Below are 23,459 nucleotides of genomic sequence, written 5' to 3'. Positions count from 1 at the left end.
CACACAGCAGGTGCACGAAAGAGTGGCAGCTCTCATTACAGTTCTATTAGAGGTGATACTGTTCAATCTGCTTCAGAGAAATTAAAATAGACCACAGAGTTAGGGATGGGAATAGATAAGAATTTAACGATTCTGATTCAGTTATCGATTTTGCTTATCGATCCGATTCTCTTATCGATTCTCATTGGCTGAGGGAATAAAAGAGTACAAACAGGTGTGTTTGCATTAACTGTCTTTTATATTTCCATCTGCACAGAAAATAGAACATATACAGTATGAACTACAGTACAGGCCAAAAGTTTGGACACACCTTCTCATTCTTTGCATTTTCTTTATTTTCATGACTATTTACATTGTAGATTCTCACTGAAGGCATCAAAACTATGAATGAACACGTGGAATTATGTACTTAACAAAAAAGTGTGAAATAACTGAAAACATCTCTTATATTCTAGTTTCTTCAAAGTAGCCACCCTTAGCTCTGATGACTGCCTTGCACACCCTTGGCATTCTCTTGATGAGCTTCCAGAGGTAGTCACCTGAAATGGTTTCCTAACAGTCTTGAAGAAGTTCCCACAGATGCTTAGCACTTGTTGGCCCTTTTGCCTTCACTCTGCGGGAAGCCCAAGGAATGGACATTAGACCAGTGGAAATCTGTGCTTTGGTCTGATGAGTCCAAATTTCAGATCTTTGGATCCAACCGCCGTGTCTTTGTGCGACGCAGAAAAGGTGAACGGATGGATGCTACATGCCTGGTTCCCACCGTGAAGCATGGAGGGGGAGGTGTGATGGTGTGGGGGTGCTTTGCTGGTGACGCTGTTGGGGATTTATTCAAGATTGAAGGCAACCTGAATCAGCATGGCTACCACAGCATCCTGAAGTGACATGCCATTCCATCCGGTCTGCGTTTAGTTGGACCATCATTTATGTTTCAACAGGACAATGACCCCAAACACACCTCCAGGCTGTGTGAGGGATATTTGACCAAGAAGGAGAGTGATGGAGTGCTGCGCCAGATGACCTGGCCTCCACAGTCACCGGACCTGAACCCGATCAAGATGGTTTGGGGTGAGCTGGACCGCAGAGTGAAGGCAAAAGGGCCAACAAGTGCTAAGCATCTGTGGGAACTTCTTCAAGACTGTTAGGAAACCATTTCAGGTGACTACCTCTGGAAGCTCATCAAGAGAATGCCAAGAGTGTGCAAAGCAGTCATCAGAGCTAAGGGTGGATACTTAATAATGGTACTGTAATAATAAGAACAGATGACGCTGGGCCCAGTTTGGGGGGGGGGTGTGACAGTGAAACTCCAGACTCTTTACTAATTCCTCTATTGCTGCATTTCCACTACATGGAACCTGTTCGACTCAGCTCGTCTCCTGTTGTTGTGCTCCTCATTTCCTTTCCTCTACCTTCAGAAACTTGTATTTGAGGGGGTACGACATTTGTTGCCCGCACCGGAACCAGAACTGGGCCCAGATGACGGCCTGGTGTTCACTCTGACACTAGATTCACAAGCACCGCTGAGTAGAGAATCAAATGAATCACATGTGGACAAATGTTTGAACAGACTGGAGGGATTCCACCTTTAGAAGAAATGGAAGCTTTGACAGAGTTCAACTGGACCTGGTGTGGTCTGTTTGGACCTGGTCTGTTTAGACCTGGTGTGGTCCGTTTGGACCTGGTGTGGTCCGTTTGGACCTGGTCTGTTTAGACCTGGTCTGTTTGGACCTGGTCTGTTTAGACCTGGTGTGGTCTGTTTGGACCTGGTGTGGTCTGTTTGGACCTGGTGTGGTCTGTTTGGACCTGGTGTGGTCTGTTTAGACCTGGTGTGGTCCGTTTGGACCTGGTCTGTCTGGACCTGGTCTGTTTAGACCTGGTCTGTTTAGACCTGGTGTGGTCTGTTTGGACCTGGTGTGGTCTGTTTGGACCTGGTGTGGTCTGTTTAGACCTGGTGTGGTCCGTTTGGACCTGGTCTGTTTAGACCTGGTCTGTTTGGACCTGGTCTGTTTAGACCTGGTCTGTTTAGACCTGGTGTGGTCTGTTTGGACCTGGTGTGGTCTGTTTGGACCTGGTGTGGTCTGTTTAGACCGTTTCTGCCTCAGCTCCACGTTGTCTACGTTCTGACCAAAACAATGCAGCGTACGCATGACGTCATTGCGCATGCGCAACGAAGGTGGAATCGATAAACAGAATTGTTAAACAGGCAAACGATTCCAAGGAATTGAGCTACTGGGATCCGGTTCTCAAAAAGAACTGGTTCTCGATTCCCATCCCTACATATAGTACAATGAAAATGAAAACATTAATGAAGCTGAGGAGTTGTAAGACGATTCTGAAGGTTCTGTGTGATTGTACAGATCCAGGGAATGCATTTAGTCTGTGGCTGTCCTCCAAAACAAAGACGTGTGTTCGTACTACAGGTGTGCTGTGTGAAGGATCCACTGCAAACATCGGTCTGGTCAACCGGTCTCCCTCCTCCTTCTGGGGGTGACCTGAAGGGACAGAATAACACTAATATTAAATATCTATGACTGCTCCTTTACACAGATTACAAAAATAAAAAGTGCCCGAGTGTTTTTACACCATTAGGCTAAGATCCAAGTTTCTGTTGCATTTCTTTACATTTGGACAGGATACAGACAGCCAGATGTTTGATGTCAGTATGTTATCAAGTTGTAGTTTCTTCAAAAAAGTCACAACTTACCAAAATCGGAAACTCCAGGGAGCGCTGCTGGCCGCCCGCTGTTCTCATTGGCCACATTAGCAGAGGCCGCCCCCTCCTGAGGACCAGGGCCTGGGGCTGATCTGAGACCAGGTGCCGCTTCTCCGTTGGCCGGCTGCAGGTTCTGGTCCTGGTTCACCTGGAGCTCCTCTGGGCCAGCTGAGGACTGAAACTCCACTGAAGAATACTGCGCTACAGCAGGGGGGTGCATAGGGTGACCCAGGGTCAGACTGGGGGGGTAGCACTGAGATGTAGGTGGGGGTGTGGGGTATGACAACAGCTGTGGGCTCGGGTACACCACAGGGTAACTGGGGTTTCTGTGCGTTTGCATGTGAGGCTGATGCCATAATGGTGGTGGGCAGGGCAGAGTGCATGAGGGGGGCTGAGAGAGGGGGGGGTATCCACCCTGGGTGTACGCTCCTTCTGTGGGGGGGGCCGGTTCAGCTGGGGGGGCTTGTGGAGAGCTGCGATCGAACTGACGCGACACAGAGGGATAAGGCTCGTGATGCCCTGGGGGGGCACCGGAAGGATGGCAGAGGGGGGTGGGAGAGGGGGAGCGGGGAGGGGGGCTTGGGCTGCACATTGTAGGCATGTTGAAGGGGGAACAGGTAAACATAGGGGTAGAACATGGGCATGGAGTAGGCCTGCAGAGGACAGAGCAGGAGAACAGTCAATATGAACAGAAGACAAGAACATTCTGACACTGTCTGAAGTGTCTACAGCCAACATTCTACAGTCCAGATGTAAGACCCTTTTAGATAGTCCTAAAGTCACTTTGTCTCCAACTTTCATTCAAAGCTGCAGCATTTGAATACTGATAAGTTATCATTCTAACGGAAATCATGGGAAACTCAGCTGAAAACAATAGATACTGACGTATGGGAGGAAATCTGACTTTTACCTTCAAAAATATCCATATGTAACAGATTTAGAGAAATGTAATATTCTAGTTTACAAAATATCTCTATATGTCCATATATGGACAGTAAATCTACAGCAGGGGCCTCTCCAAACTGCCCCAAATGTCAAACTGTTTTAGGTACCAGACTTCAGTGCCTCTGGGAATGTGAACAGTCAACAGTTGTGGTAAAGCACATGTGTTCAGGTCAGTGTGGTCATTAAACAGCAGGTACAGACTGATGCAGTACTGTGTCTGTTAGCATGTATCCCTGAATCACTGACAACACATCAGTCTACTGTTCAGTTTGTGTTTATATTGGGTCTAAAGGCTGTTCTGACCACATGGGTTAGAGAAGAACCTCCTTCAGTCCATCTGTGGAAGTCTGTGATATCTGACTATATTTCTCTGGAAAGACTAAGATTTTATATTAACGATCAGAAGGACGTCTGTACAGCAAAGTTTGGAAAAGTGTAGGAATATCTGGGAACTCAGACTGCAACGACCTGAAACAGACTGAATACAGACTTTTGAGATCATGGCTGTGGACAGATTTTGGATCTGCTCTACATTTCATACAACCTGCATGCACTGCACTGGACTATTCTGGACAATTTTGAAAATGTTTAATAAAAAGAATGTTAAAAAAAAAAGTCCAGATGTAGTGAATATCAGGACAAATGCTAATATGTAGGGCTGGGTAGCATGGCCAATTTCCTTAATCGATTTGATTTCGATTCATAAGGTTCTGAATCGATTAATCACAATTTGATTCAATATTAGTTGGATTCATTCATTACTGTCACCAGTTTGGCCACCCTGAAACAGACTCATGTTGGACCCTTGGTACAACAAACTCACTGGTGTTGGAGGGTGGGCGGAGCTTCGTGATTTCTGCTTCACTATTCTTCTAACTCCACCCTCAGCCACAGGTGATCCAAGTTAATATTTCTAGAATGACTCGCCTCCACCTGCCAGCTCCTCCCTGAGGGGCTTGCATTGGTGGTATCTGGGTCAGGTACTCACTGTCCCGCTCTGAAAAATCGATCTCATCCACTATTAATTGATAACGCAAAAATGAAATAGATCCAAAATTGATCAGATCAATTTTTTTTACCCAGCCCTACTAACATGTATGTGGCAGATCTAAGCATGAACCTGCTTTGTTGTGTATTTCTTCCAGATTCAGAGTGTTTTATTGTCATGTGCACAGTAATGAAACAGGCTTCCCTGTCCAATGAAAATCTGACTGTCATCCACACTGAATGCAAAGAGAGCTGAAGATGTATAAAAACAGAATAATTTAACGAGGAAATTAAAACAAATGAAACATGTGGCATTTAAGAATAGCATGGAAAAGAAATAAGCAAAAAAAAAAAGAAAAAATATAAACTACTATTACTAAGAGAGACAAATATATATTTACATAAATGTACAATATCTGAGTAAATGGTGTAACATGTGTAAAACTGACATAGATAAATAAGATGGTAAATGTGCCAGATTTATGTCTTTTCTATGAATGAAAGAGCAGAGTCCTTTTAATTTTGAAGTGTTTGAGTCTCTTTTTCCTCTTACCTTGACACCCAGGTTGAAGAAGAATCTCAAGATGCTGACATCTGTGAAAAACAAGTCAACTTATTCAACATCCACCTGTGGCTGTTGGAGTTTGAAACCTACAAGAGTTTTCAGCAGCACTATGCAGGTTCACTTCTGCTTCTTGGATTATCTGCAATTATTGCAACAAGTATACAAATACAAAAGCACAAATAACACAGACTTCATTCACCAGTCATGTAAATCAGTATTAGCTGCACGTATTTCTGTGTCATTCAAGTCTGTCTTTACTGTTCAAGTTTGAACTGTATACAAGTCTTACATGGAACTCTGCTCTTGCAACTATCTGATGAAAAGGAGCCCAAAAAGTGACTCCATGCAACTACATTAGGGCTGACACTAAGAACTTTTTCAGTGGTTGACGACTCATCGACTACTGTAACAACTAGTCATAGTAGTTGAGTAGTCAGATTACAAACTGCAAAATTTAATTTATTTATATTCATTGCAGCAATAAAGTACTGTAGCATCCTACTGGACGTCAGAAGGATAGATGAGGTTTTTTTTTTTCCATACTGGTCGCTGTTACTGTCAGCTGTAACCACGGCAAAACTAAAACATTACTCTCTGAAACATCAGTTCATCATACTTTAAAATAAAACAAGCATTTTGTTTTTTAGACAAGAGAATATATAGAAAGAATATAAGTCTGACTTTCAGGGTTGCCCCCTATTATTCCCTCCTCCAGGAGGTGCTGTGATCACTTTGCTTTGTGTGTTTGTTTGTGTGTTTGTTTGTTTTCATCTTTAGTGTCAAACTCTTCCACCCATCTTTCCCAGATCTTCCCCACAGATAGGCCTAGGCCCTGGGACCAGCCCAGTCCATTTTGGTCCCAGTAGGACAAAATTCAAGGTCACAGCAAGGTCACAACATCTACAGTTTTCCATCTGTCATCATTGAATGATTTTCCAAAATTCATCCAAAATTCCAAACGACTCCGATTCTCCTCCAGTTGGATCCACCTGTAGCTTAGAACAATCTCTTGTATCTGGAACTAAATTGTCCACATCCACTGTGGAATGTGGACTCTGTGGACATTTACATTGAACATTAAAATCCCATTTACCACACATTTAAAATTAGAACTCAACTAATATTGATGTGAATTGAATCTAATTTGACATACAAGGTTGTTCCATACTGCTGGATGGAACAACCTTGAAACTGTTAAATATAGACAGAAATAGTCGATTCACACATGCACACTGTTCAGGGGTATATTCAATTAGTTAATGCAAAATTAATGTGGAGAGCATCAATACCGACAACGGGGACAGAGTTCTAATGGTTGCATTTGACTTCTGGTGAATTTCTGTAGTCAGCTGCTTTTTACTTTTTTCTACACAGTAACAGAAAATAATAATGTTCCAAAATTCATTGAAATTCTTTGTATTTTTAATAAAATACATAAAATGTTCTTGTAGCCTGACTAACTACATCCTCCCAGACCTGTGTCGATGACAAAACCCCCAACAAGAAAAGGCTGTTGTGAATATGAATTGACTTTTGACAGTAAGTACATTATGGATTCTTTCACAAATGTGGTAAGGATGATGGCTGAAAAGTAAAAAAATGTGACAAAGACATTAACTACAAGGACCCCAGACAATCTCTAAATCAGGGGTCTCAAACACGTGGCCCGGGGGCCAAAGGTTCCAATCCGGCCCTTGGGATGAATTTGCAAAGTGCTGTCAAACTAATTTTAGTTCAGGTTCCACATACAGACCAATATGATCTCAAGAAAAATAATAGCATAATAACCTACAAAAAATAATGACTCCATACTTTCTTCTCAATTTGATGTGGAAAAAAAACATTACATTATGTCTGTAAATAATGACAACTTCAAATGTCTGTCTTTGTTTTAGTGCAAAAAATAACATCAAATTATGAAAATATTGGCATTTCCAAACTATCCTGTAACAATAAAATGTGAATAATCTGAACAAATGTGCCCAACCTGAAATGTCTGTATTAAATTCAGTCCAGTTTGAACTCTTTTCTTCCTGTTCCTCAGTGTTTAGTGTCTTTGTAGATCTGATCCAGAATGCACATGGACTAATGAGAAGTGGAGGAAGAAGATTGTTAAAATTGCATTTATTTTTCATAAGAAATTTCCATTTTTTCAGGTTATTCACATCTTTTCTGTTTGGATAGTTTATAAAAGTAAGCATTTTCATAATTTAATGGGGGTTTTTTGCACTAAAACAGACAAAAATTTGGAGTTGTCATTATTTCTAGGTTCTTCTGTTCTTATTTTCCTGGTTGGGTCCACTGCAGATCAAATCAGACTGAATGTGGAACCTGAAAGAACAGGAGTTTGACAGCCCTGGCCTAAATCATGTGAAAACTGGGGAAAGTTACATATTTATAGTTTTTGTGGCTCACCTTGTGGCAGGTCGTCTCCTGACTTGTTGGTGGAATAAGGAGGAGGAAGAGCCGGCTCGCCATTGTCCTTCTGGGGGAAGCCAGGATACAGGGGGTCCAGGTAGAGCTGGGACAGCTGCTGCAGAGGGACAGTCCCAGGGACAGGCTGGAACTGAGGGGGGTGAGAGGGGGGAGGGACGACTGGGTGAGCTGGGGACCCCGGGGGAACTGGAAGGGGAGGAGCCTCTGTTTGGGTGTCAGTGGTAGGGGTCTGAGTGGGGAGAGAGGGGATGGTAACAGAGGATAGGGACTGGGAGGGAAGAGGGACCTGAGAGGGGTGAGGAGGGTGAGGATGGAGCTGATCTGAGGTCTGGGGGGTGGAAGAAGGCATTGGACTCTGATGAGAGGACTGGACTGGCTCAGACTGGGGTTTGGAGGGGGGGCAGAGGGGCTGGACCTGGATCTGCTGCAGAGACACTAGCTCAGATTGGGCCTGATGAGACACTGAGGCCTGGACATGAGGCAGAAAGACCTGACTGTGAGGCACAGCAGCCTGGCTTTGGTTCTGCATTTGGGGCACCGAAATCTGGTTCTGCATCTGGGGCACTGAAATCTGGTTCTGCATCTGTGACCCTGAAATCTGGTTCTGCATCTGTGACCCTGAAATCTGGTTCTGGTTCTGCATCTGTGATCCTGAAATCTGGTTCTGCATCTGTGACCCTGAAATCTGGTTCTGGTTCTGCATCTGTGACCCTGAAATCTGGTTCTGCATCTGTGACCCTGAAATCTGGTTCTGGTTCTGGGACTGAGGAACCTCCTTTTGGGCAGACTGAGATGTGGTGAGAACTGCTCCAGGGTTTGGCAAACAATCTGAAGAAAGAAAGAAGAAACAGAAAATTGAATTTTATTTCAGGACAGACACATTATGTGATCATGGGATCTTTAACTCTGTGTGAACAGAACTGTGTCTACATAATCAAAACTAGAAGCACTCGGAGAGCGCAGACCTCCTCCAAAGCTGATCAGTGGCCCCCCCCGTGGGCCCCCCCACCCCCGATCACCACCAACATTTAATCATTTCTTCCTTATCCCATTTCCAACAAACCCTGAAAATTTCATCCAAATCTGTCCATAACTTTTTGAGTTATGTTGCACACTAACGGACAGACAAACAAACAAACAAACAAACAAACAAACAGACAGACAGACAGACAAACAAACAAACCCTGGCAAAAACATAACCTCCTTGGCGGAAGTAATAAATGTCTGATGATCATAAAAGAAAAAAAAACAAACAATACATGACATGATTCCATAAATAGCCTGAAAGTGTTTAGCTTTGCTTGTCGTGCCTGATGACTACCTTTTTGCTTCAGTGAGTTTTATTCTGATTGATATTTAAGAAGCTGTGTTTGATTATATCAACACAAGTCATATCTTATAAAATACTGGCACTGACTTTAAGAGACAAGTCAGGAAGTCATGAGATGGAAGTCATATAGAGTAGACATGAGAGTTTAGTTTGGAGCATTTTTTCCACGTTGAATTGAATTTAAGCGTTCAAATTAAATTAAGACAAGCTCTGCAGCTTTATTGATCTCTTAAGCAGGTCGCTGCTTAATGGGAACTCTTTCTCCTGACACTGTTTTCAGCTCAAACATGATTTTCCAACTTTAACCATGTCTCGAAAGGTCAGTTTACTTGCACAGATTTAGTCAGGTATGTAGTGGTAACTAGGGCTGTAAGAAAATATCAGTACTGCAATATATCACGATATTTCACTTCACAATACTGTATCGATATTAAAAAGTACTGTATCGATATTTTTAGGTATTTATTCAAATGCAGATATGGAGGAGGTTAACTTTTGGTTTTTGGTTTTCTTTTTCGTTTATATCTTATTTATTATTATTTAACACTCTTTTATTAAATAATGTTAGTTCCTTTGTTGGGATCGCACAAAGATAATGTTCTGATGTTAGTTGTGAACTAATAGAAAATGAACATTTGAACAGGATCTGAAACTGTAATGTCTGTAAAACAGAATTTTGTGATATAGCATTAGATCCTGTTGTGATCAAATAAAAATGTGTTTAGTATTTCTGAATATTTCTGGTGTAATTCAATTCTTCAAAGAAATAATCATTGAAAAAAAAAAGAAACCAAAAAAATTGCCTTTTTAACAGTATCATGATTAGGGCTGTGTATCGGCAAGAATCTGGCGATACGATACAAATCACAATACTAGGATCACGATGCGATATATCACGATATATTACAGTATATCACGATACTGTTAAAAAGGAAATATTTTTTGTTTTGTTTCTTTTTTAAAAAGATTATTTCCTGGAAAAAGTTATAGTGCAGCATTTGGATAAAGTTTTAACATGTGGCTTTACCAATACAAAAAAACCACACAAATCAATCAATCAATCAGTAAATAAATAAATAAATAATGTTTTGCAGACATTACAGTTTCAGATCCTGCTTAAATGTTCGTATTCTATTGTGAAAAGAATCCAGAGTGTTCAGTCCCTGAATCATCCAACATTAGAACATTATTTTTGTGCATTCCCAATTAAAAAAAAACACACATTTGTCTCTTTCAGACAGTAAAAAGGGCTTTTAGGATGCTTGAATTATCCATTATTTAACAAAACAGCATTATCAATTTAAAAAAACTACATGTATGATCTGCAGTATCACAACAGTACTTTTATCATATACAAACAACAGAACACAATACCCATGTGAATATAGAAATAACAGAGCCTAGAAAACCAAAACAAAAATGAACCTCTGCCATTTCTGCATTTGAATAAACACCTAAAAAATATCGATACAGTATACAATATCATGAAGTGAAATATTGCGATATACTGCAATACTGATATTTTCTTACACCCCTGATCATGATATATCGTATCGTGATCCTAGTATTGTGATTTGTATCGTATGGCCAGATTCTTGGCGATACACAGCCCTAGTGTTACCACAGTGAAGTGGGGTGAACCCCAGCTGTGCTGCTGCTCTAGCTGGTATGCTTCCACAGGGAGTAAATGACAAACTAAGAAGTTGACGTAGCAATAAATTATATTTTCTTACTTTTGGTGTGCACTGGAGGTGGTGGAGCCTCATCAACTTGACAAGCATGACGGATAAGAGAGGAGGAAGAGGAGGAGATGAGGGCTGAGGACACAGGTGGGCTGGGTGAGTGGGTGAGTGGGGTGAGTTGGGGGGAGACACGGAGAGGGACGAAGCCCTGAGCAGCGACAGGGGACGGAGCGATGGGAGCGATGAAGGTGGGAGGTGAAACCACCAGAGAGGGGGAGGATGTGGGAAGAAGAAAGGCAGAGGAGGGGGCAGTGGGAGGTTTAGGTGAAGAAGAGATGGGAGGGGAGGAGGAGGAGCCTGCAGCCGGAAGCACAGGGGTGACGAAAGCAAAGCAGGACGGCGACGAAGGGACGCCGCCCGTTACAGGAGGTTTGACGGTGGCGGCTGCAGCAGCAGGAGGAGGTGAATGTGGAACACCGCCGGCAGCTGAGGCGTAAGACAGTGTGTTCGGTTTAGGGGGCGGAGCCAAACCTGCAGGGAGGCTGGAAACAACAGTAGTGTCAGCAGCAGCGGTGGAAGCCACATTCAGTCCAGTGTCTGGAGTCCGGTTTACACAAGGTGCAGAAGGAAGGGAGGGGGCACTGGGTGGGGCTTTTGGAGGAGCTGTTAGTGGTGGGCTGACTGATTTGGGCTGTTCTCCAGCATGGGGCGATGGTGCTTTGAGATCTTCAACAGGACTCATCTGCACAAGCAAAGACCAGACAATGTGGATTAGAACAGTGACCTGAGGCATGAACACACTTTACAAATGGGTCATTCCATATGAAATCAACAGATTTTAAAAAAAATGTCCCACCTGACCCTATCAGATTTTTCTAAATTTTTACATACTTCTAGTACATTACCTGTGATGGAAAAATCCAAAATTTCAAGGCTTAATTGTAAATAGTTCCAAAGTTATGACCATTTGAAGTAGGTAGGGGGTACCCGAAAATTGCGACCAAAATTAAGACAGGAAATTTTCAGCTGTTTTCAGGCTTCTATAACTTCTGAACAACAAGAGCTAGAGGTCTGAAATTTTCAGAATCATTTCACAGGAATCTATAGTCCTAAGAAATGTGAAAATATTTACTTAAAATGTATAATTGCATGTTACAGAGAATGACAAAGTTGACATTTTATCCATTGCAAACTTCTAAAATGCTAAATTTGGCCGCTCATTACACAAAAACTAATCCTCATATTCATTAGAAATTTTCTGTGCTATATCTGTTCTACTGTCGGAATGGATCTGTGTAAAATGAAGGTCCTATGTTCTGTTATGGATGATATATGAACAGCTGAAAATCAAAAATATCTGTCCGACCTCCAGATTCAAAGGTCAATATCAGCATGTGGGATAGGTAGGATCACAAAATAAAAGACACCATGTGAAAGGACAGGAAGTGACCCAAATTTGGACACCAAGCACAACTGGCTTCTATAAATACCACATTTTAGCCATAAATGGCTAAAATATGAGGGTGAAAACGTCCATATTTAATTTGAACATTCAACATAGAAGGACGGTCAGACATTGTCACTCTACTCTTCCTCTAACTCCATACTCAGCCATAGGTGATAGTATGGATCCAAGTTATTATTCCAAGAACGACCGGCTTCCGTGACTCGCCGAGCAGCCACTTCCTTCACACTGCGAGTTCAAGTTTGAGGCCAGAGGACCTCCAGCGGAGGGCGTTTCCCCACTGCGTCTTTTTCACGAGCGAGACCAAGTCTTCCCCAGGGGTTCGCAAGACGGAGCCATCCGTGGTTCCGTGTACTCCCGGTCCTGCTCTGAAAAATCGATCTCATCCACTATTAATCGATTACGCAAAATTAAAATGAGATCGATCTAAGATCGATTAAATCGATTTTTTTACCCAGCCCTATAAAGGAGGCATATACATCGTCTCCCCTCCCTCCCCTGGGAAGATCTGATCATGATCCAGTACACCTTCTCCCTGTGTACAAGCCTCTGGTACACAGACAACCAGCAGCCACCCACACAAGAAAGATCTGGTCTGAAGAGTCTGTGGAGACCCTGAAAGACTGCTTTGACACCACAGTGTGGGACGTGTTCTGTGAGGACCACGGGGAGGACATCAACAGTCTGACCAGATGTGTTACAGACTACATAAACTTCTGTGTAGACTCCACCATACCCATCAAAACAGTAAGGGGCCGTTTACACGGCGTAGGATTCAGTCAACTCCGGGAAGATTTCATCGCAGATTAGCCTTCTGTTAACATGGAAACGGTGCCTAGAGCGCCTGAATCCGGAAACTTTTGATACCAGGGTCCAGGGTGGAATGTTATCGATACGCTCCGCATTTCAGCTCCGTGTTAACGCGAATCGGAGCGTTCCGGGGTAAAATATGACGTCACTGCATGCGCGCGCAGCCAAATACCGCCAGTTAACCCACTCCAGGCCAGTTGGTGGCGGTAATGCGCCTCCAAGCTGGTTTGCCAGCCTCTATGACACAATAAAGCTGCAGAAAAAGAAGGAACAACCCCAACAACAATGGCCGGTTTCAGAACAACATACGTGCTGCTAACTGTGCTCAGTTTGCTGTCGCTTCTCCACCAAAAGTTAGACTTGCTGCGTCTACACTCTTACCAGCGGAGACGCAGTTCTTATATTCGCAAATGCCTGAGTCGCCACTGTTTCACTACAGCTCTACATCGCCAGCTACTGGTCTGGCATGGCCACTACAGCGTATTCAGCCATCCTCACGAACTCATGTTAACGCAGATCGTTATCATAGCGGCTTCGTCTTAATGCGGAATGATTTTATAACGCAAAGGAGAAATCTTTGCGGAATTAGATCCTAGTGTTGCCATGTAAACGTACCCTAAGACTGTTTGCAAACAGCAAACCATGGATTACCCCTGAAATAAAAGCCCTTCTCAAGGACAAAAGGAGGGCTTTTAAGTCGGGGGACAGGGAGCTGATGAAGTCTGTGCAAAGAGAACTGAGGAGAAGATCAGAGAGGGGAAAGGGAGCTATAGGAGAAGAATGGAGGAGCAATTGCAGCAGAACGTCAGTGGCGTCTGGAGGAGCCTGAGAACAATGTCAGGACACAACTCCTCCAGACCTGAACTGGCTGCAGACCGGGAGTGGGTGAACCAGCTAAACCGGTTTTTCAACAGGTTTGAACGACCACTCACCCCTCCTCCCACCATACAACCAGCCCTGCTGCAACCCCCCTCTACTGGAACCTCAGCCACTTCAAACACTTGCACCCCAACCCCCTCCCCTGCTGCTTCTCCCAATCTTCTCAGCACACTCACTGCACCTCCAACCCTTCCCCTCCCTGTTACTCCTCCACAACCCCCCAGCACATCCACCCAACCTCCAATCCCCCTCCCTGCTGCCCCCCCAACCCCCATCCTGCTGCTCCCCCACAACCCCCCAGCCCACTCATAGCACCCTCTACCACCCACCCTGCTGCCCCTCCACCTAGCATGGTGTTCTCCACAGCCCAGGTAGAGAGAGAATTGGCCAGGCTCAAAGTCAAGAAGGCATGCGGTCCAGATGGCATCAGCTCTCGGCTCCTCAAATCCTGTGCAGGCCAACTGTGTGGGATTGTGGAGCACATCTTCAACCTGAGCTTGAGGTTAAAGAAGGTACCGCTGCTGTGGAAGACATCCTGTGTAGTACTGGTGCCCAAGTCATCTCGCCCCTGGGATTTTAATGACTACCGCCCAGTGGCTCTGACAGCCCACCTGGCAAAGACCTTGGAGAGGCTGGTCCTCCGTCATCTGCGCCCTCTGGTGAGCTCAACTGCAGACCCACTGCAGTTCCCCTACCAGCCAAACATCGGGGTTGAAGACGCCGTCATCTTCCTCATGCAGAGATCCCTGTGTCACCTGGAGAGGCCTGGAAGCACTGTGAGAATCATGTTCTATGATTTCTCCAGTGCTTTCAACACCATCCAGCCAGCTCTGCTGAGGGACAAACTGGACCATGCAGGAGCGAGCCAACAACTGACACCATGGCTCGTGGACTTCTTAACCAACAGGCCACAGTTTGTGAGGACAAAAGGCTGTGAGTCTGACACTGTGGTCTGCAGCACGGTGGACAGACGTTTCGGACTTGGACGTTTCGGCCTAGGACGTTCCGGACTAGGATGTTTCGGACTGCACTTTTTGCAGAGTAGGACTTTTCGGACAAATCATATTTTCAAAAACAAACACCATAAATTTATGTTTATTTGCATATAATTTTATTATTCACTCGATCACATATTAAAAATGTATACTTGATCACATATTAAAAATGTATACAATATACTCAAATTAAAGTATCAAAATTATACAAATTACATTGCAAGTCTATAACCTCACATTATTTGAAAGAGTCCATAAGAATTTTACACATGATCACACATTACAAATGTATACAATACACTCAAATTCAAAATTATACAAATTGAGCCTTTTTTACACATTGGGCCTTCCTCCTCTCAAGTTGTGACTGACACCCCGAAGGAGTTCTGGAATGGATTTAGTGCCAGAAGCTCTATCCTCACAGAGATGCTGCAGCCTTGATTGAAGTTCCTGGTAGGCCTTCTTTGTTCTCTTCTTAGGTCGGACCCCACGTTCATCTTGTAGTAGGACTCCAGTGACAGTGCTTATGCATCTCTATGATGTGCTCACTGTGTTAACAGCTGAGGTGTGAATTTTCTGGCCACACTTTGGTGATTTGCTTATCTCTATGATGTGCTCAGTGTTATGAGATCTTATTTTGGACTCTTTCAAATAATGTGAGGTTATATACTTGCAATGTAATTTGTATAATTTTGATACTTTAATTTGAGTATATTGTATACAATTTTAATATGTGATCGAGTGAATAATAAAATTATATGCAAATAAACATAAATTTATGGTGTTTGTTTTTGAAAATATGATTTGTCCGAAAAGTCCTACTCTGCAAAAAGTGCAGTCCGAAACGTCCTAGTCCGGAACGTCCTAGGCCGAAACGTCCAAGTCCGAAACGTCCTACATTCCTGCAGCACAGGGGCTCCACAGGGGACTGTCCTGGCCCCTCTCCTGTTCACCATCTACACAGCCGACGTCACACACCACACAACAAACTGCCACCTACAAAAGTTCTCGGATGACTCAGCTATTGTCGGTCTTATCAACAATGGAGACGAAAATGAATACTGAGAACTGAACCAGAACTTTGTGGCCTGGTGCCAGCGGAACTGCCTCCAGATTAATGCTGGAAAAACAAAGGAGCTGGTGGTGGACTTTCGCCAGCACAAGGCCTCCCCTCCCTCCCCAGTGAACATCCAGGGAACAGACATTGAGATAGTGGACTCTGACAAGTACCTGGGTGTTCACCTGAACTAGAACCTGGACTGGGCTGCCAACACCCAGGCCCTTTTCAAGAAGGGCCACAGCAGACTCCACCTACTGCGGAGACTGAGGTCCTTTGGAGTGCAGGAAGCTCTCCTGAGGACCTTTTACGACTCTGTAGTTGCATCGGACATCTTCTACAGTGTGGTCTGCTGGAGCAGCAGCATCACGGCAGCAGAGAGGAAAAGACTGAACAAACTGGTGAAGAAAGTCGGTTCAGTTCTAGGCTGCAGTCTCGATCCAGTCGAGGTTGGGGGGGCAGAAGAATGACAGCGAAGCTGTCATCAATCATGGACAATGTCTCCCACCCCCTACATGAGACTGTAAGAAAGCTGGAAACCTGGAAAGCTCCATCAGTGACCGGCTTCTTCACCCACGCTGTACGAAGGAGAGATACCGCAGGTCCTTCCTTCCCTCTGCTGTCAGACTGCACAGTCAGTCCTGCTCCCAGTAGATCACCACATATGTGGTCTACATATGTGGTGTAATAACAACCCTCCTTCCATTCCATTTATGTTGTCCGTCACTGTCTATATGCATCACTGTCTATAGGCACCATATTTATATATCTAAAACAGCACCTGTCCAAATCTGTATATATTCAAATCCGTATTTATATAGTTTTTTATATTTATAACCATTTGCACTACATTCATATCAAAACATATTTGCACTCTCCTTTTAAACACTTTTTTATTCAAATTTATGACTGTTTGTTTTACGTGTATGTTTGCTGCTGACAACACTGTGAATTTCCCCATTGTGGGATCAATAAAGGAATATCTTATCTTATCTTAAAGGTTTAAAACTCAAATAAACAGGGACAGAGGTCATGTAAAGTCATGTCTACTGTAGATGACATGAGTGTGGACTCAATCTACCGTTTTAACACTTTGCTGGGATCTTTTCTTCTCTCCACCTTTCTTTTTCCCTCCTTCATTGTGGGTCACAGGCGCCTGAGGGGAGGAAACAAGCCAACTTAATTACTGTCAAGACACGATACAGTACAGATAGGGATGGAACCATGGAAAAATTTCATATCACAGTTATTGTGACCAAAATTATCTCGGTTATCGTTATTATCGTGATATTGTTGAAATTGTGCTTAAAATATTCAAAAAGTACTAATACACACACTGAAATAATTTAACATAGTTGTATTTTTAAAAAAAACATAAAATAATTGACACAATCTTAACATATGTAGAGAGGAAAATGTTATCACAATAATAAATTCATCTGTTGATAATTATGGTCAAATCATTATTTCTAAATCAAATCTGTAAAAGACACAAGGCGGCAAAAACAACAACGAAATGAAAACAAGGGGAAAAAAAACAGAACAAAATGAAAACGGAATAAAAGAAATAATTCAAAACCAGACATAAGACCAAACACTTCTGTTGCAGAAACATTCAAATATTAACCCTTAGTGGTCTGAGCCTATTTTGTCCGTTTTTCAGTCCTTTTGATTTTGCCTTTATATACTATATAAACAAATGTTTACTATACCCATGTTTGGGATCTGTTTTTTCAGCACAACTTAATTGATATCAACTGTCTATTATTTTTTCACTTTAACCTACTATATCAACATAAAAATATATAAAATCCAATTTGAAAAATGTATATAACTTATTGCATAAACAACACACAGATGCTTAACGTACCTTTTCAAAGACTTTAAAAGTGAATATTGGTTCCAAATATTAGAGATATACAATTAAAATTGTGATAAATTTAAACTATACTCAAATATTTGACATAAAAGCAGATCTTTACATAGTGTTTTTTCCCCTAAAAATGCTGTAATCAAACACAGTTATCATGATAATTAGAATTTAAACGGTAATACTAACCATCTGCAATTTTACTGCCGTTTATCATTATACCGGTAATCGTTACATCCCTAAGTACAGCAAGACTGAACACTGTGCTACCTCTTCATATCAAAAAGAGTAAATCGGTGTCCATTCATTTGTCACAGGTCATCAAGTAGCTGAGAGCTTAAATGAGCCAAGTATCACATTTTAATAGTCCAAACTAAACAAAGGATCAAAGTACACATGTGTGAAACTCTCTTTTCTTGTATATCATGCTACCCATGTTATTCCTTCTCATGCTCACTCAGAAGATTCAAACCTGTGGCCGCGACTCCCTCTCATCTAATTCAAATACTGGTGGACGCCTATAAAGGTTCCAGTAACAAAAACATCACTGGTAAAATTTATACAGCTTTGAATTCAAAAGACAATGACGTATATTTTCACGCAAAAAAATCAATGGGAGAGGGACCTGCAAGAGGAAATACCAAGTGAGATCTGGTCAGAGGGATGGAAATCTAAAAACTGCACTACAAACTCCCTATCATGGAGGGGTTTGTGTTTCAAATGTCTGGCCCGTTTCTTTATTCCACCTGTAGGAAAATCCCATTTTTCTGGAGTTCATTTTTCCTGCTGGAGGGAGTGTGGTTCACTGGAGGCAGATCAAACACGTGTTCTGCTCCTGTCCTGGTGGTGTTGGCTTTTGGGAAGAGATGATAAAGTTGATGTATTCATTTTTTTGGTGTTCATTTTGATATGTCATTGGCTACTTTGTTTTTTAGCATTCCCCCAGAAGAATTATGTAAAAGTGACATATATCGTCCCTTGAGAATCAGCTGGTTCTATGTCCACTTTTTGCCGAAATGGAATTAAGCATATCAGGACATTCTAAAACCATTTAAGTTTCTGTCCCAAAGTGCTTAGCTCCAAGCTAAACATCTACACACTCACACATACAAACTTTTAGTTCTATGTCCTGAGTGGAGCTGGTTTCAAATCAGGTTGTTCTATGTCCAAGAGGAGCCAATCAGGGGCCAGACCTGGATCATGTGACATTTGCTCAAAATGGCCGTGGAGCACATGGAAAGCACAAAATGAGAACTCCTCAGAAAAAACTTTCTATTTTGATCCCTTCTGAAAGACTTAGGGATTATTTTGATGGGTAAGTTGTTCACCAATAATGTATAGATATTGTAAATCTTTATTTTGTTGTATTAGGGGCGGAAAATCACAACATTCATCACTAGGCCTATGCATGGACACAGAACTGTTTAATTCCCAAACAACTGATTATGTCCAGTTTGCAAATAATATTTATAGTGCACTTATAGAGCACTAATTTTTCTTGTTCATGTTCTAGAATCTGGTCAAGTGGACAATGTTGTCCCGTGTCAGGTTCAAATGAGAATGTGTCTCATTCATGGACTTTTATCTATGAGTGGACTCAGAATGTTCAGTCCTCATCACTCCTCAGTCTTTAAGGTGGTTCATGGTGTTCCACATCATTTGCCTCCATTCCACAACTAATTCTCCTGCCTTTGAGGATTGAAGTATGGACGGAAAATGGTTGTTTGCCATGAAAACTGAGTGAACACAATTTCCTCAGGTCCTCCAGGTGTCCGAACACGTTTATTCACCATTCCACCTTTAATGAAAAAGGATAGATGTGCTCATTTTAGTTGTCCACCTTAAATACATGTGGATTGGAAAACACTAGCAGAGGATGGTTTTTTGTGACATCAGTATAAAAGCCATGCAATCACTGACTAAAAAGTTCTTAGTTTGTTCATAACTTTTTAAAAAAAACAGCTGTGGTGGACATAGAACTTCCTGATGTGGATCATCAGTGACACCTGTAAAGGCACCAGCTCCTCTGGTGGACATAGAACATGCTGACCAGGGACAACTTCCACACCTTGGAATCACAAAGTTCTATGTCCATTTTTGACTTCTTCTATCTGTAAGCCTATGGAGATTTAAAACATGTTAACAATATGTTTAGGGTTCCTTCCACAGTCAACACTATTCAATACAAAAGATGATTGAGAACTCTCCAAATATCACAGAGCAGACAGGTGACATTTTCAAACTCTGTTTTCTCAAAATGAGGAAAAGTGGACATAGAACCAGCCAATTCTCAAGGGACGATATCTATTTAGAATACTGTTTGCCGCAGGCAAAAAAGCCATCACCAAATATTGGCTTAAAAAGGACCCTCCCTCAATTTCCTTGGTGGTAAAAACTGTCAACCAAATCCATTTAATAGAAATGATGACATACAATCTCCACCTACAACAGCACAAGGGTGTGAAGTACTGAAAAAAAATGGGACTTTTTCATTCAATCTGTGAACAGTAAACAGTATGTAAACGTCTGAATGGACCTGGGACCATGTCTGTTTGTTTTGTGTCTTAGATTAAAATAATAAAAAATAAAGTACAAAAAAAAAAAACCTGTGGCCGCCTGCCTGCCTACCTATAACGCTCTTTCTTTTGCGGTTGCTGTTTTACTCACACTGAGTGCAGGGAAGCTGTGTTCGTCTCTCAGCTGAATCTCCACCAACGCTACGTTCCTCTCCTCCTCCTCTTTGGCCAAACGTTCCTCCTCAGTCAGACCAAATGGTGGCGGATCGGCCGTGCTCAAAGACTTCCTGTAGAAACACACACACACACAACCATATTGGCTCACAGCCACAGATGTAGACACAGCAGGAATAGAAATGAAAAGGAAGATGATGTGAACTTAAATGAACTGACCTGCTGCTTCTGGACCCTCCTGGCTCCTCTGCGGTGGCCTGTGGGGGCCACGAGTGCTGCTTCAACACACGCCCACCGGGTGATGAAGCGGTTGCCTGGGCAACAGCAGAGGATGTTGCTGTGGACCTCCCCCTACCTCGACCTCGACCCCTCTGCTCCCATTCTGAGAGAAAAAGCAAAACATGCATTTTATTTTTACAAAACCAAACAGTGTTGTTGCGCTAAAGGCTCATCTACATCAACAGTGTGACGTCTCAGCCTCTTAAAGCAGTGATTGTTCTCAGATGGAATTTCTCTCAACTTGAAGTTTTCATCCTCTGCTCAACTTCTCACTCACTTGATTCTTGGCAATGTATGACTGTTATGAGTAGGGGTGTCTGGAAATGTCATTTGAAAATTACAAATGAGCCGTACATGCTCATACTGTACCGTGAGGAGCGTACCAAATGGTACATGTACCATTGCACTCACCCTTAATTATTACTATTATTATACATTTAATTAGTAGCCTGGTTTTAGCACCTCCATGCCCGTTGCCGAGTCTCTTGTCTCTGTTCACGAAGCTCCAGCTGCCGTCTTCATTCACAGGACGTAAACTCCCCAAAGGCACCTGTCTACAGAAACACAAATATGTTCAGGATTTCATTCTGTGGAGACTCACCTTATCCTTAACAACTAAATTCCTAATCCTACCCCTTTACCCTTAAATGTGAAGATTAAAAGTAGTGTGCAAAAGTTTTAGGCCACAAATACACTCATTGTTTTAGCAAGAAAATGCTATAGACCACAGTGGTGCAGTGGATAGAAGGTCCTGAGTTCCATTCCAACAGCAGGAACCTGTGTGTGTGCAGTTTGCATGTTCCCCTGTGTTTGCGTGGCTTCTCTCCGGGTACACCGGCTTCCTCCCATGATCCAAAGACATGCACTAGTAGGTTCACTGGTTAATCATAGGTGTGGATGTGAGAGTGATTGGTTATTTGTCTCTATATGTCCTGAAAATGACAATCTGTTCTCAACTAACTTACCTGGTTAAATAAATAAAATAAACACAGCTCTGGAAAAAATTAGGAGACCACTGCAATTTCTTCTGAAATCAGCATGTGTGCATGTATGACAGCCATTCCATTCCTGTGTCTGTTGAATACAACAACAAGCACACCTTATTCTACTGAATAAACACCTGTTCTATGTCTTATTTCAGAAGAAGTATAAAAACGGATCGGTTCAGCGTCTGCAGTGACGCGGTCATTGTATCGGTCTGTTGTGGTTCAGAAGGAACTGAGCCGAAAGGTGAAGCTCTCCATTTACTGGTCAGTCTATGTTCCTACCCTCACCTATGGTCATGAGCTTTGGGTCAGGACCGAAAGGTCAAGATCCCGGATACAAGCGGTCTAAATGAGTTTCCTCCGCAGGGTGGCTGGGCGCACCCTTAGGGATAGGGTGAGGAGCTCAGTCACCAGAGAGGAGCTCAGAGTAGAGCTGCTGCTCCTCCACATCCAGAGGAACCAGCTGAGGTGGATCAGACAGCTGGTTCAGATCCTCCTGGACTCCTTCCTGGGGAGGTGTTCTGGGCATGTCCCACCAGGAGGAGACCTGAGGGAAGACCTCGGACACACTGGAGACACTATGTCTCTCGGCTGGCCTGGGAACGCCTCGGGGTCCCCCCGGAAGAGTTGGAAGAGGAGTCTGAGGAGAGGGAAGTCTGGGCATCCCTGCTTAGACTGTTGCCCCCTTGACCCGGCCCCGGATAAGAGGAAGAGAATGGATGGATGGATGGATGGATGGATGGACAGAGACAGATAAAAACCACTACTAGGTCATTCCATATAATTTCCTCCAGTGGTCCCCACCTGACCCTCTCAGATTTTTCTAAAAATTTACATACTTCTAGTACATTATATATGATGGAAAAATCCTAAATTTCAAGGCTTAATTGTAAATAGTTCCAAAGTTATGACCATTTGAAGTAGGTAGGGGCTACCCTAAAATTGCGACCAAAATTAAGACTTGAAATGTTCGTCTGTTTTCAGGCTTCTATAACTTCTGAACAACAAGAGCTAGAGGTTTGAAATTTTCAGAATCATTTCACAGGAATCTATAGTCCTAAGAAATGTGAAAATATTTACTTAAAATGTATAATTGCATGTTACAGAGAATGACAAAGTTGACATTTTATCCATCGCAAACTTCTAAAATGCTACTTTTGACCACTCATTACACAAAAACTAATCCTCATATTCATTCTAAATTTTCTGTGCTATATCTTGGCTACTTAGGGAATGGATCCGTGTAAAATAAAGGTCCTATGTTCTGTTATGGATGATATATGAACAGCTTAAAATTAAAAATATCTGTCCGACCTTCAGATTCAGAGGTCAATTTCAGCATGTGGGATAGGTAGGATCACAAAATAAAAAGACACCATGTGAAAGGACAGGAATTGCCTTAAATTAAGTTATAGAAGCCTGAAAATGGACGAACATTTACAGTCTGAATTTTGGTTGCAATTTTAGGGTAGCCCCTACCTACTTCAAATGGTAATAACTTCAAACTATTTACAATTAAGCCTTGAAATTTTTGATTTTTCTATCACATATAATGTACTAGAAGTATGTAAAAATTTAGAAAAATCTAACAGGGTCAGGTGGGGACCACTTGATGAAACTATATGTAATGACCCATTTCTGTCTCTAACTTTAAGGTCTTTTAACCCAGCGTCTTCATAGTCATACTTTTCTGCAAGCTGATATGAACGTTCTCTTACCTGTAATGTTAACCATATAAAAATGTTTAAAAATTTCCCTATTCAACATATA

The 23,459-nt window shown here is 42.5% G+C and overlaps 1 protein-coding gene across 1 annotated transcript in view; it reads right to left on the bottom strand.

Moving 5' to 3' along the window:
* Positions 1–23,459, bottom strand: part of LOC115438119 (OTU domain-containing protein 4-like) — a 44,054-nt gene that overhangs the window by 5,589 nt on the left and 15,006 nt on the right. The window contains 10 exon segments of the mRNA XM_030161501.1: positions 2,416–2,492; positions 2,705–3,281; positions 3,283–3,366; positions 5,199–5,239; positions 7,626–8,474; positions 10,710–11,400; positions 16,946–17,020; positions 20,402–20,537; positions 20,644–20,806; positions 21,166–21,257. Of these exon segments, the coding sequence (XP_030017361.1) occupies positions 2,416–2,492; positions 2,705–3,281; positions 3,283–3,366; positions 5,199–5,239; positions 7,626–8,474; positions 10,710–11,400; positions 16,946–17,020; positions 20,402–20,537; positions 20,644–20,806; positions 21,166–21,257 (2,785 nt within the window).

Source organism: Sphaeramia orbicularis, chromosome 18 (assembly GCF_902148855.1).
Source record: "Sphaeramia orbicularis chromosome 18, fSphaOr1.1, whole genome shotgun sequence".
NCBI lineage: Eukaryota > Metazoa > Chordata > Actinopteri > Kurtiformes > Apogonidae > Sphaeramia > Sphaeramia orbicularis.
The sequence above is the reverse complement of the archived record's forward strand: the minus strand, read 5'-3'. Positions and strand labels throughout refer to the sequence as shown.